The sequence below is a fragment of the Canis lupus genome, chromosome 34, assembly GCF_011100685.1.
Source record: "Canis lupus familiaris isolate Mischka breed German Shepherd chromosome 34, alternate assembly UU_Cfam_GSD_1.0, whole genome shotgun sequence".
In the NCBI taxonomy this organism is placed as follows: Eukaryota; Metazoa; Chordata; class Mammalia; order Carnivora; family Canidae; genus Canis; species Canis lupus.
The window spans coordinates 21,170,146-21,187,854 of NC_049255.1; the positions used below are offsets into that span (position 1 = coordinate 21,170,146).

Consider the following 17,709-nt stretch of genomic DNA (forward strand, 5'->3'; position numbering starts at 1 on the left):
GCAATTTCTTAGGAAAGGTATGTTTAAGAGAATTTTGCAGCAGTCTTCTGAAATTCAGTTCTCAGTAACCCATCTGTAGGATATACAATATTTTTTTGCCTCTTCTAAGGATTTCAGGCATTTCAAAGAACATACATATTAGTGATTAATATTGATACTTTTGGACGGTCTTTTTCTTAGAAGAGGCTGGATGCTTTGTTTATATTTGCTTGGCAGGACTCTCATTTCACTATTTAGCAGTAAACCTCTACTCTGGAAAAAAACAAAAAAACAAAAAAACCCAAGTTCCTACAGAGGGATAGAGTGGAAGGACTTGTAGATGACCCCGGCACTGAGGGGAGCCACTGCTGTATAGCTGAGCCATGCCCGACCCAGTACAGCCCGGTGGCAGTCAGGGCTTCACCGATTTTCAGGGGTGGTCCTCCACACCAGGTTGCTCGCTTTCCGTCTCCAGGCCTCAACCTGTTCACTATTAAGGAGGACTACTTGTTACACATGGCTGTTGCATAAACATTTGAGATTACCTGTGTATTGTGAACACAGGCCCCTGGAAAAGCATCACAAAAATTCAAGGAATTATTATTATGCCACCATGGCTATGCTGTGGATACTGTGCACATTTCCGCATTTGAAGAAATAAAAAACAAAATAAGGGAACCCATCCCTTCCAGGCCCCCACCCCACAAATTTTCAGTCATGTTCTATTACCGACCTAGACGCAATGCTAGAAGCTGCTTATTTAAAAGATAAATTGGACAGGTGCTGCTTTTTCTTAGGTCATGTGGAGCCCTGAACACTGAGAAAGAGAAATGAAGAGGGGGTCTCTTCAGCCCAGTGAGAAAAGCCCTAACACAGTGACAGGACTTGAACCACAAAGAAAGTCCTGGACTGATCTTCCTTCATGTGGGAGACATGCCGGCTTTAAAGAGCCTGTGTCTTTACCAATATGTATTCCGTGGATGTTAAGTTTTGTGCACTGTTTGGGGTCAGGGTCAGGGTGGTGGGCGTTGTGTTCACAAACCCTGGAAGAGATGTTCTCTTGGGGTCTTTCTTTATAAGGAAAACCGAGAATCCTAGCACCTTGGGTGGCCCAGTGGTTGAGCATCTGCATTAGGCTCAATCATAATCTTGGGATCCTGGGATGAAGTCCCATGTGGGGCTCCCTTCAAGGAGCCTGCTTCTCCCTCTGCCTTTGTCTCTGCCTCTCTCTCTTTGTCTCTCATGAATAAATAAATAAAATCTTAAAAGAGAAAGAGAGAGAAACCAGGAATCCACGTTTAGCATTTATATGGGATTAGAATGTAAAAGAAGAGGAAAGCACCTTTCCAAATGAGTTCTTTCAGAAACCGTATCATGAGCAAATTGGAAGTTTTGAGAGAAAAAAAGGAATGATATATTTTCCTTAAAATCTTTGAAGTCCTAACAATGCAAGTGCTTTGAAAGTAGGACCTCTACTTGTAACATAAGCGCTAAGGGTAGAATCTGAATTGTTGGCAGAGAACAGATGTGGCCTTCTTGCTGCCTTTGTTGACATTAAAAGGGGAGCAGATATACTAGGCCCAGACAATGATAAGTCCTGTCCATTCCCCGAGAGTCTACCCTAAGACTGGGAGTGGGAATTATCAGATTTTCCTTAATAGTTGTTGATTTAAATTAAAACAACTAGTGCCACTAATACCACAGGTAATATTTCATATATTTCTCCACTTCCTCCATGGGAAGCAATGTTTGGTTGGAAAAAAATGCATGGCAATTGGAGTCAGATGACAGCCTATTTTGAGCTCAAGTTCTCTCCTTATTGCAAGTCTAGAAAACAAGAGGTAGGTCATTTTTCCATCCTTGTCTTTAATTCTGTCACGTAAACGGGGATTATCCCTCCCTCGGAGGTGGGTTGCAGATCCAAAGAGAGTCCTTTTGTTACCCTTTGAAAGTAGTTAAGCTGTCTACAGCATGGGATGCAAGCTGATTTTCTTTTTTTTTATTTTTTTTAAAGATTTATTTAGATATTTCAGAGCAAGAGCATGGGAGAAGGGGCAGAGAGAGAATCTCAAGCAGACTCTCCACTGAGGGTGGAGCCCAATGCAGGGCTTGATCTCACAACCCTGAGATCCTGATCTGAGTCAAAATCAAGAGTCAGACCCACTGAGCCACCCAGGCGCCCCCCCACCCCCACCCCGCCCAAGCTCTCTGGTTTTAATCCTCACAGCGACTGTGAGGTAGCATTGACAAGCCCATTTTACAGAAGGGAATCTGAAATCATAAAGAATTCACACGCTCACTTAAGGACATGAAACCATTTCCAGATTTAAATCTCTGTCTCCAACCATAATGCCACTGGCACACAGTATGTCCCTTCACTCTCTGGCCACAGATATTTTAGGATAAGCTTCCCACCTCATTCCAGTCTCATGGCTCTCCTGTCCTCTCTCAGCTCCAGAGAGAACTTTCTAATCGGATTAGCTCACCTCCCAGCTAAAAGTCCCCACATAGGTTTCTGTTGCCTGTACGTTCCTACCTGCTGAGGGTCTTTAGATACGTTCCTTGTAGCCTATGAGCTTCCCAAAATTGTAAATAAATTCAATGTGCATTTTTATGGGTGCCAGTCTCTGCCAAAAGGGAATTGAGTTGCCTGTGGTCTCATACAAGCTTAGAGGCCCTGGCCCATAGAGAAGCCCTAAGCACCCAGCATGGCATGGCAATTGTTAGCTGGCCCTTTCTCTTGCTTCGTTAGTCCTAAACACAGAACCATTTGCATTGTTCCCCACTCACATCAAATTGTGACCCACCTTCAGCCTTTTGCTCCTTTCAAAGCTCCCACTTGACTTAGGTTACCCTGTTCCAGGGCTTTGCTAGCATCCAGCAAATCTTTATCACTTGAATTCACTGCATTTGAAAAGTTGTGTTTCATAGATTGCAGAAGTCAAATTACACACTGTAAAAGAAACACAAACTTAGAAATTAAAAGGCCTCTAGGATTCCAAACCCAGAGATGATCCCCTTTAACACGAGAGTCTGTATCCTCTCAGACTTTTTTTTTCCTACTTGTATATAGAACTGTAGATAATTAAACTGTACTTACTTTTCAAAAATGAATGGGACCATCAGGTAAGATTCCTATTCTATCTCTAGATCTGTTCCTTCAATAGCATGGCTATGTCATTTTCTCATACTTGAGCGGATAGATTTATAATATACTCTTTAAACGTGTTCACATTCTATTGTATGTTTCTAGCATTGTCCAGTTAAGTGACCTCTTACCCATGGAACAATAGTTACACTGTTACTTTTGGTTCCTCCTTTTTCCAAATATAGTTTCTGTGACTAGCCTTGGTTATAAAATTTTATGATTATTTCTGCAAAAATTTCCTAGAAGTGGATAACATGTGTGCCATTGAAAGTTTAATATTACTAGCAAATCACTCGTCCAGTATTCAAATGTTATTTGCACTTTAGAGGAGGCCTTAAGATTTAACACTTAATGTTTATTGAATAAATGAAGCTAGGGTGGGCTCTTTTGCTGGGCTTATCATGACTAGCCCTGCCCTGATCTTTTTGGGCATCAAATTTCTTTATCTCACTATGAATAAGAGATTGTGGCATGCAGCTCTCTATTTTTTGTATTTGTCACCAGCTACATGCCATAGTTTATTCACTGTGTCCATTGTCCAGTCCAAGTTGTTCAACAATGAAATAGAATCCCAGGGTATGATTATGAACCAACATAAAAAATTCTTGTCATTTTGGCCTTCTTTTGTCTGTACTCCCAACTTTCTATCCATTTTTTAAAACCTAAAAAAAATAAAAAATAAAAAAAAATAAATACAGAGAAAAGTTCGAGTAGGTGCCAGTTAACAGCTTCACATATGTTTAGATAGCATTTTATGCCTCAGACATCACACAGATAATTAATAGGCATCTTGGAGTGATTGAAATAAATGTGGGTAGTAAGAATGAAACATTTGTACAGGGATTTATACTTTACAGGATTTTCACATCCAAGAACTCATTTTCTGGAGTGAGGATAGCAGGTGAATGAATATGCAGCTTCAGGTTTTGTTGAATTGATTCTTGTAAACTGTTCATGAAAGGAAAAACTCTTGATTGACAGCTTAAGAGTACATAACATTCTCACAATCTCAGCTCTCCACATCAGCCATTGTGGATGTCCTTTCTTAACTTTTTGAACATTTTTCTCTTACAAACCCTCTGATTAAATGTGGGGATATGATATTGGAAACAGCCAAAGTTACAATATAGGCAAAGGAAAATAAAATAATAGAGTCCCTTTTATTTCCATAGTGCAAAGCTATTTTACATCTGGCCTTCCTTCTTTCTCTACATACTTCGGATTCTTGGTTGAACATCTCAAGCAATCTTTCGCTGATACTTTGGTTCTCTGAGATTGCTGTAATTCTGGCTCACCCACCTATTTAAACACCAGCCGAGTAGCAGTACTATTGATGTACCTTCCCCATTTGATATGTGGCTATTTGTAGTACTAGGGGAAGAAGCTACCCTGGAACACAGGGTCATTCACTTTCTGCACCCCTGTATTCCGTAAGATCCATCTTGTCTCACATCTCAAGCTTTATACGTGGTGCAGAAATATTCCACTGCCAGGAGCTCCTTATGCCGTTTGGCCTTTTTCTTTCCTGAGTGTAAAAAACTTCTGCCATAAGTTTCCTGCCCTTTTGCTGAGTAAGTCCTAGTCTGTCTCTCTTGAATTCTTTCTTTCAGGCTACCAGAGAGGTCCCTTATGTGCCATGGTTATGTACTTTCTGTAGTTGCTTTATCCTTGATTATTAATGAGCCTGAATCTCTCATTTGTCCATAAACTCCTTAAAGTTGGGGGGTGGGGACTCATTTATTTATCTTGTTTTTATAAATATACAAGTGGTACATAGTAACTGCTTAGCAATTTTTGAATGACATGAATTCCTACTGTTGTAAACATGGATTTCTAAAGCCCAGTAGAGGACTCATCTTGATAAGACAAGTGGATCCTGTAAAATGGTATGTCCCAGGTCAGACACTGAGGAACTGATAAAACTGATCATAATGAAACCTGGATTTCTTAGTAGTCGTGTCCAATACTTTTTCCTCTCTAATGAAAACACTATTTGACTGTCTTGAGTGTCTAGACTGCATTTAAAGAACTATGTGTTCTTTGCCTTTCAGGGTGGACAAACAGGGTCCATGGGGCCTCCAGCTGTTCCCCCATCATTCCGCCCTGAAGATGAGCTTGAACACCTGACCAAGAAGATGCTGTATGATATGGAAAATCCACCTGCTGATGAATACTTTGGTGAGTGGGGACTAGAGATGACTTCTGAAGTAAATGCCTTCTGTTTTTCTTAGTTATTAATTAGGAGCTTATCAGCTCCGCTGGCAAGGGTTTGAATCTAGACACATTGGAATTGATATATATCTGCACACAACTGAGTATTCTGGATATTGCTCTGTGAGCTTGCCATAAGTGTGATCTCTGTTGTACTTTTAGCAAGGGTACTGTACAGTTTCTTGAGATACAAATTCAATTTTAAAATGAATTTTGTCATCATATAAGCTTCTCCATAAGCAGAAATAGGGCTTTTGTATAGGTTCAGGTTCCTTACTGGTCTAAATATTTATATACAGAATATGGAATTGGGTAGTATCTAATTTCTGCACTCTCAATTCTTTACCTACGCGAATTTAGGAAAAGATGTTCCTATTGTATTTTTTCAACCTTCTTCCCTCTCCAAATCTGTAAATAATTATGAATGGTTATACCATCCAGTCCATTAGTGTAATGGGAGTTTATGAACTTTAGGCCAATTATGAGGTGTTATGGATACATAACCTGTCCTCAGGGAGGTTGTAATTATTCAGGAGACATAAGGAAAATACATAAATAATTACTAATCTTGGTAGAAAGCTGTAAGAGGCATAAGAGAGGGATGTGTGAGATACTATAAAATGTTCAAGCTCTATTTATCAGAAGCATCAGGAATCCCTTACAAAGGAACTGGTGGTACCTGAACGTGGATGTTTCAAGGCAGTGCCTCCCAGATTTTCTGTGATGACAACTATTTCCTCCTCAATCTGTTGGAGACTGATATTTGTCTAGAGCACAATTGAAATTACTTACTTAAGACATTGAAATCAAAAGAATACAAAATGGAGGGCCAAGTTTTACCATTATGAGATTTAACAGGAATAAATTACTCTATCAAAGTGTTATATCATTTCCTAAATACTCACGCTATGTTTTTGTCCTGTCTCATTGTGAGGTGATAAACATTTTTTAGACACCCTTCCATGGACCACAGTTTGAGTAGCATCACTTTAAGGACATGTAGAGAAAAGAGACTACATTTGGGGGGCAGCAGGAGCAAAGGCATAGAGGCAAATACATCACACAGGGCTTTTACTTCTTTAGACATTTACTATCTTCATGTTTTCCCCTTGCTCCCTATTGGGAATGGGTAATAGCAGGTGAACTGAGGCACTGGTCCAAAGCTATGCCATAGATGGAATGGGATAGGGCATGAAAAACATGGTATTGATTTGTATATAGATACAGGTCAGCAGTGGGAATAAAGAATTTTGGTTCTGGTCCTTTCTGTACCCTTGACTAGCTAGGCAGTATTGAAATATTCCCCATCTGCCTGAGCCCCATTTCCCACCTTGGTAAGTCAAAAGTGTGGAGCAAATGTTTCCTAGAATTTCTTTCGACACAAGTAAGTTCCCATAGAAACAGCATTAATCCAAAGAAATACAACAAAGCTAAAAGCTAAACATAAATTGATAGGACAAATGCATGGAGAATATTTTTAAGAAGTCTCTAGTTATATTAAAGTATACTAAAAGTCTATCATGCTCTTTTTACTGATGTGGTAAAAAGCTTTATATTGGAATCTTAGGTAAACTTTTTAGAAGAGTGTGTTAAGAGCAAAAACTAAGGTTACTGTATATGTATATTATCTGTATACTGTATATGTATATTTTAAAAATAAAAAGCAAACTAACATAACAAGTATATATGCCTCAAATATCGTAGCAACTAAATACACGGCAATAAAGAAAATTGAACATAGATAGTAATTGTGTTAATGAATATGCATTAAGCCTTCTGGGAAACAAACATAAATTAAATTTCATCTTTGCCTTCAAGAACTATCCTAGCTATGATACTTACTAGCTTAGACAACTTGAACAACTTACTTATGCTCTCTCAATCTTTGTTTTTGTTTCGCTTTATCTGTAGTATGGAAATAATCGCTAACTCATACTGTTATTTTAGTATTGAGTGAAATATTTATAGAAAGCACTTAGACAAGTTCTTGGCATATAGAATATCCTCAATAATCAAAGTTATCCCATGCTTATTTAAGAAAATAAGATATGCCCATTAAAAATCCATTAATATTACCTGATTTAAATTTAAGTTCCTTGCAAAAATAGAACATATGTCACCAATTGGTAAATAATCATTGCCAAATAAGGATTATGAACCATGAGAGAGAATGTGAAATAATGATTAACTTTTATTGAGTGCTTACGATATGGCATCACTATTTTATGTACTTTATAGGAATTAACTCATTTCATCCTTATAGAAAATATATAACCCTGTAAATGCTATTATTATTTCCATATTAGGAAATCGAAGCATTGAAATGTTAAGTAATCTGCTCAATATCAACAGCTAATGAATTGCAGAACTTGATTAGAATCCAGACTCCACTCTATACTTTTTTTTTTCTCTAAACACTTTTCCCTGGCTTTATTGAGATATACAAAAAACAGCTGCATATAAACAGTGTCCCTAACATAGTGGGTTTAGACATGTGTATACATTTGTATTGCTGTCACCACAATCCAGGTAATAAACATATCCATCACCTCCAAAAGTTTAGGCTGGATAATTATGGAGGAGATCGGCTTTGGATACACAGAAAATAGAAGGTTATTCTCTTCTGAGTAGATAGAATGAACAAAATTTGAGTTGAGGCCAGAATTATTTAAGGAAAATTTACTTTAGGTGGAAAATATTCACCAAGTGCTTATAATATACAAGCTATTCTGTTAAGTAGCGTGAGGCATAGAGATAGGCAGACATGGATCTTACCTTTAAAGGTGCCTATAGTCTAATAGAGAATATAGACAGAGTGATGATACTTAATCCTAACACAAGACTGAAAGTGACAAGTGACTTAATCGAAGTACAGCCAAAGTTCTTTGAGAATTCGGAAAAATGAGACTAGACATCCCCAGGCAGGAATGGAAACATGTTTATGGAATGGTTAGCCTTTGAGTTACATCTTTAAAAGTATGCTAATAAGAGATTTGGAAGAGAGATAATAGTACAGAAGCAATGTCATTTCTGAGGAGGGAAATTTTAACATGATACAGAATAAAGTCATTAGAGTGAATCACCAATGTAGAAAGGAACAAATAATGAGAAATAAAGTTGGGGAAGAAGGCAGGATATTTGGGGCAAGTTTAGAAAAGTTTGAATATGAATGTGGCAGTGGCATTGTGGTTACACGAAGCAATATCCTTGTTTATAGGAACAACGTATTGAAGTATTTAGGGTGACGTTCATGGTGTCTGCAACTTACTTTGAAACAGTCTAGACAGATGATACATCAATCAATAGATCTACACATATAGCTAAGATGATATAGATAGATAAAGATATTGTGAGGGAGGCAGTATCACTTTAGATTAAAACAGCTAGAGATGCCATTACTAGGACACCCTTCTTCCCCCAAAATGTATTGAAGCTTAGCAAGTGAATTATTTTAAGACTCCTTTCTTGGGTGGGAGAAGTAGAGAGAATTACATTCCTGTGCCTTCTAAACTTGAATATTTTATTTTATTTTTTTAACGATATTATTTATTTATTCATGACAGAGAGAGAGAGAGAGAGAGAGAGAGGCAGAGACACAGGCAGAGGGAGAGGGAGAGAAGCAGGCTCCATGCAGCGAGCCCAACGCGGGACTCAGTCCCAGGTCTCCAGGATCACACCCCGGGCCAAAGGTGGCACCAAACCGCTGGGCCACCGGGGCTGCCCTAAACTTGAATATTTTAATGATTACAGTGGATCTTTGATATTTCCCCCTCTTGTGTATGTTTACTTGTTTTCTACGGGATGCATACCTTTTCTTCTGCTGATGAGATGATAGTCATTAGGGTGGCGATGATGGGAACTGATATTTATCTAAAGCTCTATTCAGAGTCATAGTCTGACTGACAGATCTGGTGATGATATCTTCATTTTTTAGGTCAGGAAACAGTCAGAGAAGCTGAATGAGTTATTCAAGGTTACATAGCTAATAGGATTCAGGATTTGGACTCCTTCTCATCTCAAGTCCATACTGATTCATTACCATTATAGAAAGGCATACATTGCTCTTAGAGCTTGTCACTAGTTGGCTGTTCCGCCTCATGTCATCCTTTACCTCCCAATGTCATGATCTTCAAGTAAGAGACCATCTGTGCCCAGGGCCATAAGTTGTGTAGCTGGAACTTCAGTGTCACTGGCAATATATCTTAACTCTGTATAATGCCTGAATTAACTGCTGTGGCACTAAGCATGGCCTTTTGGCCATGGTTCAGATACATACTTAAACACAGGACACCCAGTGCCTTCCTATCAACTCTGTTAGCTGACTTGTCCTTCTGTTGACCTCAAGGAGAAGCAAATTGCTGATAACTACAGCACATCTTGTTTTCTTAAGCCAATCCTTGATAAATATTGCAAGCAGGAACCTTCAACTGAATCTCAGCCGGGTATTTTTTTTTTTTTTTTTTATGGTTTCATCCAAAAAGGTGTTAGTTTTAGTGTTTCAATGCTCTCTCTCTTCCGTCTTCCTCAAAATCAGGGATTGTTGTATGACAGTATAGGCCACAAGGAATGAACCCATAACACGGCAGATGGGTAAGTCCATATCTTAATTAAAGGAGAAATAAAAGTCTCTCATGCTGTGAACACTTTCCATCTACTTAGGCTTATGTGATTGAGCTATAGGAGATTCCCCAAGTATTTTTTTCCATGAGCAGTGGAGTCGTTGAGTGGGCCTCGAAACACTACCCTATAAGGAAAAGAAAGGAAACATAAGGAAATGAGATGTAGAAAATTCTCATCTGCTTCAATAACCAGGCAGTGGTCTTTGGCCCAAATCATTTGCAGCAAGGCTTGCATTTTAGAGCAACCTGTTTCCCTGGGTAACTAGAAAAGTATATTTATACTAAAGGAGATTCTCAGTGTCAGGGATAGATGTATAGGAAGAACAAGAGGTGATGAGCTGTGAATTATTATAAGTTAGGGTAAACTCCAGAACTTAAAATGAGAGGGAGAATTTTAAAATTAGCTAGTAAGATGAATGGGAAGAAAGGTACCATTGCCAGAATATTCAGGAGCTTGCAAGCTAGTTGCCATCGTTGGAGTTTATATTTTTCAGACAGTTACAAGGGGGAAATGTAATGGAAAGTGGAGTTTGTCTCTAGGTAATTTTGCCACATATTTTGAATTTATCCAAGAGTTTTTCCATGTTGGTTGACACACCCAGAGCCTCCAAGTTTCATGCTTCCATTCATTTTGAAAGAAAAAGTAGGTTTGTGTACAAGAGGTTCCACATTGGTCTATCCCTGTATCCATGACACAGTTCTCCCCAAAATAATGGCATTCTGGCTGTACAGACCCTAAGACCCAAGACAATACTATTAGAATATAGTATCTCTGGAAATGAGAACTGTAATGTATCTGAGGATAGAATGAAAATATCTACCAGCTTATTTTTAAGCACAAAGCTGTAATTATCTTGGCATTACTTACATAGTGTTGTCTTATTCCTTCTTTAAAAAAAAAATGAAGTGTGTGAGTCTCAAAATTGTTTAGGGAGCTATTTGAAGAATCTCAATGCCTTCAGAGCAGCACTAGGTAAACTCTTGTCACAGAACTTGGCGTTGGTCTACGAATTTTGTTCAAATACTCTCCAAGTATTGTTATTGAGGTATATTGGGAAATTTTGCATAAAGCCGGAAGTTTGTTCTGGGGGAACTAGGATGGTAGAACAGAAGTGGAAGATAAAAGGCAGTAGGGACCTGGCATGTGGTAAGCCTCAAGAGAAGAAAGGCCTGAGTAGACATGTGCTATAATTACTGTATTAGTTAAACTAACTCACCATACTTAGTGCAATGTAGCTTCTCAGTTGAGAGCAACATGGATATCCAGTGAATGTTCAGGAGTTGAAACAGAGTGCCCCACAATGAGGATCAGTAGTCTGTTTGTCTTTGATGCAAGTAAGACCAGTTGATAAGTGAGCATGTGTGGAGGACTTGGACTGTGATGCTTAGGAAGCTGCAGACCACTATTTGAGGTATGGCTGAAGGTATGGAGGAAAGAAACCTGGAGCCCAGGTGCCTCTGGAAGACAGCCATGTGGAAAAGAATTAAACTTGATATCCATATTTCCAAAGCTAGCAACAAAGCAAGGCAAGTGAGGAGAAGTGGGTGATTCCCATTCAGTATAATGAATTAACATTTTGAGCAGACAGAGAGAAGTTCTTGGAAGAGTCTGGCCCAACATCCAATAACCACCACTGGACAAAGTGGGGAAGGATGGTGATATGTATTTTGGAAAGTACTGTCCTACTCTGGTTCAGTGACATGGGCATCTAAACTGGCCTGGGAATCAGCCTCTTGCATCCAGTTTCTTTTTGACCCCCAGATTGTCATTACTATAACGTGATTATAACTGACATCAATATGATGATTTGTAAAGCACTTTCATTCTTGTTATATCATTTGAACTAGACAGCAGCCCTGCAAAATAAACTATTTTTTCCCCATTCGACATATGAAGACATACAGGATCTGAGTAATTAAGGGACTCCCCACTCTCCAGGGCCACCACCCACCCCTAACATGTCAAAGATCCCAGAAGCATAGCTCCCCTAACAGCAGCACTGCAGTGAGACACCCAGGCCTTTATTCCAGATCCTATTCTCTTTCTTCCCCATCACACTCTTCCCACCATGTTGCTAGAGAGTCATGAACTGGGAGGTAGATCAGTGAACATGCCCTGTGCTTTAGCTTTTTCATCTGTACAAGGAACAATGTGTCTGCTTTGAAAAGTGCTTAGGGAGGTCTCAACTGAGAGGTGCTAAATAATTTGTTTTTCTTTGTTGTTATTATTTTGTGTCAAGAAAACAATTTCCAAAGTGTTCCTGTCAATTACAAACTGGGAAATGACTCCAGGTGGGCAGTTGCCTTTGGTACAGATGGAAGGAACCTGAGGCCTTAAGAATCTTATTTTTGGAAAAAAAAATTACCTAATTAATTAAAAAACCCCAAAACCACAATGGAAGAAAAATTAGAAAATGAATGGCTTAGAGAAAAGGTTATATTGATTTGGGAAAAAATGGATTTCTTGGTTTTGTTTCTCTCCAGCTCTTGTTTAAGATATCTGTGGGTCGTGGGAATAGAATGTTTTCTAGTTAATGAGACATATTAGATATATTTCCTTTTGTGGTAGTGATTTCTGGTAAGATGTTTGCTTGGGGCAATATATGTTTACAGCACTAAATAAATAATCCTAAGCATTTATGTGTTCCATCTTAGCACACGTTAATTTTTAATTAATTTGGCTATATAGTGTGTTTTTAAGCATTGATTTGAGAACCTAGACTTATAGTGTCATAAAGAAGAATTTAATCTTAGAAACTATCCAGAACAATGTTCCGTTTTCCAGAAAACTGAAGTCCAAATGACTCATTCAAGGTCAAACAGTTGGAAGTTTTTAAAATTCAAGGGTCAGAAGTTCCTTTCTGAATAAAGAATAAAAATTAGTCTCTGCTGGTAAGAAGAGGGATGGCAGGGCTATTCACAAAGGTGAGGAAGTGGGTTAGCCTGACATTTTTGTGAACCCATCCCTTATTATAATCCACACCTTATTCAACTTGAGTAAAGAATGCATTGCCCCTAAAAATGATAAAATAAAATCAGTAACTAGTGAGGACCTTTGTGTATATACTGTCCTGAGCTCCTTGATTTTTAGATAAAAAAAATTACTGAAGAGATTCTCAATATCTTTTTTTTCCATTTTCATCAAATTGTGTGTAATATTTCATGTCTGTTTTCCCCACTAGAATGAAAGTCTGATTGAAGGCAACAGTTTTGTTTAGTTCACTTTTGTGTTCCCATTTTCACTTCTAGAACAAGGACTGGCTTATAGATGTTCAATATTTGTTTAATTAATTAATGGACATATAAATGAAAATTGTGAGTAGACATTGTATATCCCCTGTGGCAGGACATGGCATACAGCAAATTACAGAGGGAAAATACTTCATTCATTTAACATATATTTATTTAGCACATTATAGAATCATAAGGTTAGAGCTGGGGAGAATCAGAGACTATCTAAGGAAAATCCCCTCCATTTTAGAGATGATGAAACAAATAAATGAGTTTTCTAAGTTGCAAATTAGTTAGTGATAGAGCCATGGATTATAATTCACTTTCCCCCTTTTTAATCACTTAAAGGTACTAGAGAATGTGTAGAGTAAGATACAATTGCTATATTCATTGAACTTCAGTGAAAATTAAGTTGATACCCTTGAACTTGGTCTCTTTTGCATGAATTTTCTATGAAAATTAAGGGTTGAAATTGGTCAGTTGATGGGTTACATAGTTGAGATGTTCTAAGCTGTTAGATTATACTTTCCCCCATTTCTCTCATTTCCTACTGTGGAGTTTATAGTTTTTGGTTCCCAGGCCAATCTCTTAACTCCTCAATTTTCTGCTATTCTGATCTAATCAGGTCAGGTCACATTGAAAGAAACATCCTTACCCCATGTTTATGTGTGTTTTCCATAGCAACAAGCTGTGAAAGGTCATTCGCTTAAACTAAACCCCTTCCAGGCTGTAAACCACCACCCAGAATGGCTGTTTCATATAGTTTTTATATCAACAGCAGACACCCACTTATTCAATTACATTGAAATCATCATTCCCTTCATCAGAGAATGTAATGTAGAAAAGAGATTCCTACTTCATAATGAAACTTTTTTTTTTTTTTAACCTAATAACTGACAGCCAACCTGGCATTCTGGGAGAAAATGAGCTGGCAGAGCACACGTTGTATGCCCCCCCTCCCGAAAAAAAAGATTCCAATTCATAAGTTGTTTATGGTTGTGTGCTGAATGTGGCTAGAGTTGAGATCTGAACCTGCAAGTGCTAATTATGCATTTTTCTGATTTTAAACACACAAATATAGATAACTGTGAACTCTACTCCCTCTACCCTCCAAACATCCTTCTTCCCCCTCACCTGCGCTCTCCCCACAACTTTCTCTAAAACGCACAGATAATCATCTCCTTCCAGACTTTGAAGTGACATTAGATTTGTCAGAAGGGCTAATTAATTGACTGTCAGCAAAGCCATTGTTTGAACATCTGTGGAGTTCTATTTGGTAGATACCTATTGTACTTTTAATTGAATACGTTCACTCATCTACAAATATTTATTGAGTGCCTACTATACACTATATACTAACAATTGTAGTGTACACAACGGGAAATAAGAGAATGGAATGTAATGGCAAAGAAGATAAAGCATGGTTAAGTCCTGTAACATCAATGGCTTTGATGGTGAACTGATTTTATGACTGGCAATGGAAAATACATTGTTTTTCATCCAGGTTCAGGGACTTTTCCCACTATTACCAGCTGACTTGGCCAGATTAAATGTCACAGAAGTTCACATGAAGAGACACCTATTGCTAGGGAGTAGACTGATTGGTAACATACTGTCTGTGATCGGGATTCTCAACAAAGACAGTTGAATCCTTTTAAAGAAAAACAAGCAGAAAATAACCAAGACCAATAAACTGGGAAGACCCAGACACAGGTCCAGTACTCTTCCTAACTGACTCCCAATGTCAGTCATGTTGTATTGAATCCTCCCAAATTTGTCACAGCACTACACAGCTCCAAGCTCAGACCTCGGTTGGTTCTCTGACCATCAAACCTTGAATCTTTCCAAATCCTGGACTCAACTCCGCTCCTACCCATAAGTGAGATCATGTGTTCACTTCAATGAGAAAACAAAAATGCTGTGCAGAAGCGACTTGTTCAAGGAGGCTAAAAGGATGCAATAGGCTAGAAGTACTAGAAAGCAATTAATTAACCTCCACTACCTCTTTTTCTCTCCTACTTAGCTTTGGGATCATGGCATAGTTAGAGAGGTGCTTAGAAATTATCTAGCTTCAGAACTTCCCATTCTGTGGTAATTGGAGACACCTTACTAATTTTTACCATATTCATGAACTATCTGGGCTATGATTTGCCTAGTATTTTTATTTAAAATCAATGAACTTTTTAGCCTACTTTATCTTCATCTATATCAATAATATCCATATGTTGATATTATGGGTGGAAATAGGTGCTGCTATTTCCCCTTAAAAGACATTAAATTAAATACCATATTTAAACTTTAAAATGTTCATCCATGAATCCTGTAATGTTCAAAGTATGGAGAAATGTGGATATAATTTAACAAGAAGACCATGATGGAACACCATGATGACATAATTGCCTCAAGGTCACCCATTGACTTGACTTTTACAAAATAAACATTTTTTTTTCCACCCAGAGTAATTATGTTAGCATGAGAAGCAGAGAAGTGGTGTAAAGAGCCAGAAATCAAGCATTCAGAGGCCAGAGTCTGGGCCTGACACTATCCTGAAGAGTCGCTGTGACCTCTCCATCAGCCCTTTTTCCAGAGGGCTCATCTTTTGTGTTAGAGATTAAACTAAACGATTTATAGGCATCTTTTAGCCCCTTAATTTATTTGGCCTCAAATACTTTTCATCTGTTGTCCTCCACATACCATTAAGACATAGGTGGATAGGAAAACAGCTCTCCTTTATAAAATTACAGCACTGCTTGCTTCAGACTTCCATAGAAGAATTGGAAAATAAGCTGGAGAATTGGAAAATAAGCTCAAGAATTATATTCCCCAGACTATTTTATACTCTGCTCAGTACTGTTCCTCATTTCTTAAGGCTTATGAGAAGGTTCATTGAATTTAAAGTAGCTTTAACTGTCAGTTAATAAAAATAAAATAGTATTATAGGATATAAGGAATACTTTTTCCTGAGGTGGATACTCTCAGAGCATCACTGTTTAAGGATTTTCCTGGGTCAGTAATGTTGTTCACTAGTGGTGCTTGGCATACATAAATGAAATTAATATTAGTAACCATTAATGTGACAGTGATCTTCAGTGTAGATAATATAGCACTGTCATAAAAATGAAGAATTCATCTTTACATGAATTACATGGCATCGGGAAACAAGCACTGGACTTCGAGTCAGGAAGTCCAAGTATAAGTTCTGTGTCTTCTCTGTATGACATTGTGGACATTTGACATTTGCAATGTGCTCTAGAACATTTTGGTAAACATTATTTAAAAACGTTGTTTTGGCACTTTTGAGGTTAGAGTTACCATTTTGCCAAAGAAACCAGCTTATCCAAGGACAGGTTAAGGGATGGAATCAAATTCTTTATTTAGGTTTTCTCTATTAAACTCTGTATATTTTCAGCAATTTTATTTAACCTCTTAACCTTTCAGAGTTTCACTTATTTCACCGATTAAAGAAGATCATTATTCCTATTTTATATGCAGATTATAAGGATCAGGTAAAATCAATAGATGTGAAATGCATCCTAAATCAGAAGAGATCAAAAATTTAAGAGCTGTTACTATTGCTTCCCAGTGCAGCATCTGGCTTGAATTATGCCATTTACAAGTAGTGTATATAATAATCAACCTCTCTGAGTTTTTAATATTAGTGTTTGTCTCTCTTTGAATTAGCACATTGTGTATTCTTATGGTATTCTCTTGTTAATGGAATATCATTAGAGGATACAGAAAATGTTTTTCAGTCGTGTGTGAGAAACCAACACACAAAGACATACCACAGTGTCCTCATTTGCTGAGCAAACTACTCTTGCTTTTTAATGTGGAATGCAGAAGAACTAATTGAAAAGAGACAAAAATGAATTTTGACTCAGATTGTGCAGGATGAATCATAACCCACTTTCTCATCTGAGATGTGAAGAAAAAAAATTAAAGAAAACTAACCACCACACAGCTTTACTGTCAGTGTCAGCATAATCAATAGAGTGTTTTTAGCAGAGCAAAGAGTGCATTACTACCAGGCTGAGAATTTCAGGTAGTAGAAAACCAAGTTAATTTTTCTTTGTCTATAGTCTGCTTGAATTTGCCTTTCTTTCTCTGACTTGGTTAAAATATCATAATCAAGAGAGTTTGGGACCTATCAGCAATTTTTGCCCAAACCATTCAGAAATGCAGTGATCTCTATTGAACAGTTAGAGGCCAATCAAAAACTAGACAGGCTTGAACAACATTCTATCCTAGTGTCCTTTTGTCAGGCAGTAGGGAACAGGGAGACAGCAAGGCAACAGAAACTTGGCCACAGTGGAATTGCTGCTTCCCTGAATTTAACTTACTTGAATTGTTGATGTGAATGATTAAAGAAAAATGAAGATTTTTATCCTGCTGGAGTTTAGGATCCAAATATATAATTTACTTGGCTTGCAAATGTAGCTTTTTAAAATTTTTTAAAGGGTTTGGTACAGAGAGGCACTATAGACTATCCTAGGACATGGTCTTCAATTCCTAAGTCAGAAT

General features: G+C 37.8%; 1 protein-coding gene across 11 annotated transcripts in view; it reads left to right on the forward strand.

The window, feature by feature from the left end:
* Positions 1 to 17,709, forward strand: part of LOC478670 (LIM domain containing preferred translocation partner in lipoma) — a 603,162-nt gene that overhangs the window by 429,699 nt on the left and 155,754 nt on the right. For all 11 annotated transcript variants that reach the window (XM_038583676.1, XM_038583674.1, XM_038583673.1 and 8 more), the window contains one exon: positions 5,179 to 5,305. In XM_038583676.1, the coding sequence (XP_038439604.1) occupies positions 5,179 to 5,305 (127 nt within the window). The remainder of the gene's footprint in view (positions 1 to 5,178; positions 5,306 to 17,709) is intronic.